At 43.7% G+C, this 1474-nt stretch overlaps 1 protein-coding gene across 1 annotated transcript in view; it reads left to right on the plus strand.

Annotated features, from left to right (window-relative positions):
- The window catches only part of REP15 (RAB15 effector protein), a 1447-nt gene extending 1245 nt beyond the window's left edge, over positions 1-202 (plus strand). Inside the window, 2 exon segments of the mRNA XM_062568648.1 lie at positions 1-62; positions 64-202. The exon segment at positions 1-62 is cut by the window's left edge and continues 192 nt beyond it. Of these exon segments, the coding sequence (XP_062424632.1) occupies positions 1-62; positions 64-193 (192 nt within the window). The 3' untranslated portion in view covers positions 194-202.
- The last annotated feature ends 1272 nt before the right edge of the window (positions 203-1474 follow it).

A 1474-nucleotide genomic window follows, 5' to 3' on the forward strand; every position in this document is an offset into this window, starting at 1 on the left:
TTGTTCATAATGTTTGACATGCCAAGAAAGCCTAAGGACAGCCACAGAGTCATGCTAGACAGCTAGCAAGGAGAAGCAAACGTGCTGCCTGGCAGGCAAGACTGCTCTAAGGCAGTCCGTCTCGGCTATTGACAGCTTCCTGCCCACAAAAGACATGCTAGCAAACTGTCTCTCCACAAAAAAAATGGACTGAAGGAGCTAGATAGGCAATGTGTACATAAACTTTTTATAACCCTCTTGTTAACAGCAATGATTTTTGTGCAGTAGCTTACCAAAGGATGCTTGGGGCTGATCTCTTCATTGCCTACATTTTCTCTCACTCCATCCTCTCCACCCCCTTGTTTCCTACCTTCCCCCTCTGCCTGTCACATTCCCTTAGATTGTGCCTTAGGTTGGGATTGGCAGAAGCCAAGATGATTCAGTCACTCCAGGTTTTGAAACAGCAAGACGTACCTGCCAGAAAATGTGTTTATAGACAGCGCGTAATTTTTCCAGAACATTTTGTTTGCCAATGTCTCGCCTGAATTCGATGAAAGCCTTATCATCACCCCAAGCCTTCGGAGTTCTCACTAGACTTGATGCATAGCTTTTGTTTACTGTGTGCATAGAAAAGGCTGTGTGTGTGTGTGTGTGTGTGTGTGTGTGTGTGTGTGTGTGTGTAAGAGGTTGAGTCCATAATAACAAAAATATCTTGTTACTAATCATAAGATTTGGAACAAGAGTGAAGGCCAACGCACGGACTTACTTAATAATGCAGTTCTGGAGGAGTGAGCTGTTTCATAATTGGGAGGAAAAGCCCCTCCCTGAGCTAGAAATAGGCTGTATGAGAAGACTGTTTCCTGCCTCTTAAAAGTATATCAGTGCTAGGCTACTGAGTGAGTCCATGACAAAAGGGTCTCAGTGCTGTAAACCTGCTGAAGAAACACAAGCGCAGCGTTGACCTCAGCTGCAAAGCCTGTTCTTTCCAAGGGGCTGTGTCAGATCAAGGGCCTGCTGTGACACAAGAAACAGCACAGGCTCATGACCCAACTAAAAAGGAGTGAAATTAAGGACCATCTCATTTCTTTTACCTTCCTCTCAGATCCTCTTTGCAAATAAACAGCACCTCAGAGCACAAGCCATGATCTATGTCTCTTCACTATTATAGTGAGGCCTATCTACCTCTGTATAGCAATAAGCGAAGGGGACCTACCTCTGGTAGAGGCAAAGCAGCAGCAGGAGGCCTTTTGATCCTACTTCTCTGGGTCAGCTTTCCTCAAAACACCTTTCATACAGTAAGTTCATGTTTCTTCAACTGCTGTGTAATATTGTAACAGAGCAGCATTGGCAGCACTCAGCCTGTCCTGTCAGAAAACTAGAGGAATGCTCATATTTTCTCTAGAGAGATGAACAAAGAATCATAAAAGTAGCAAAAATGATATTTATGACTTTTATCATCTGTTTAAATGCTGTTGTACAGGACCACAAAACAAAA

Source organism: Rhea pennata, chromosome 1 (genome assembly GCF_028389875.1).
Source record: "Rhea pennata isolate bPtePen1 chromosome 1, bPtePen1.pri, whole genome shotgun sequence".
In the NCBI taxonomy this organism is placed as follows: Eukaryota; Metazoa; Chordata; class Aves; order Rheiformes; family Rheidae; genus Rhea; species Rhea pennata.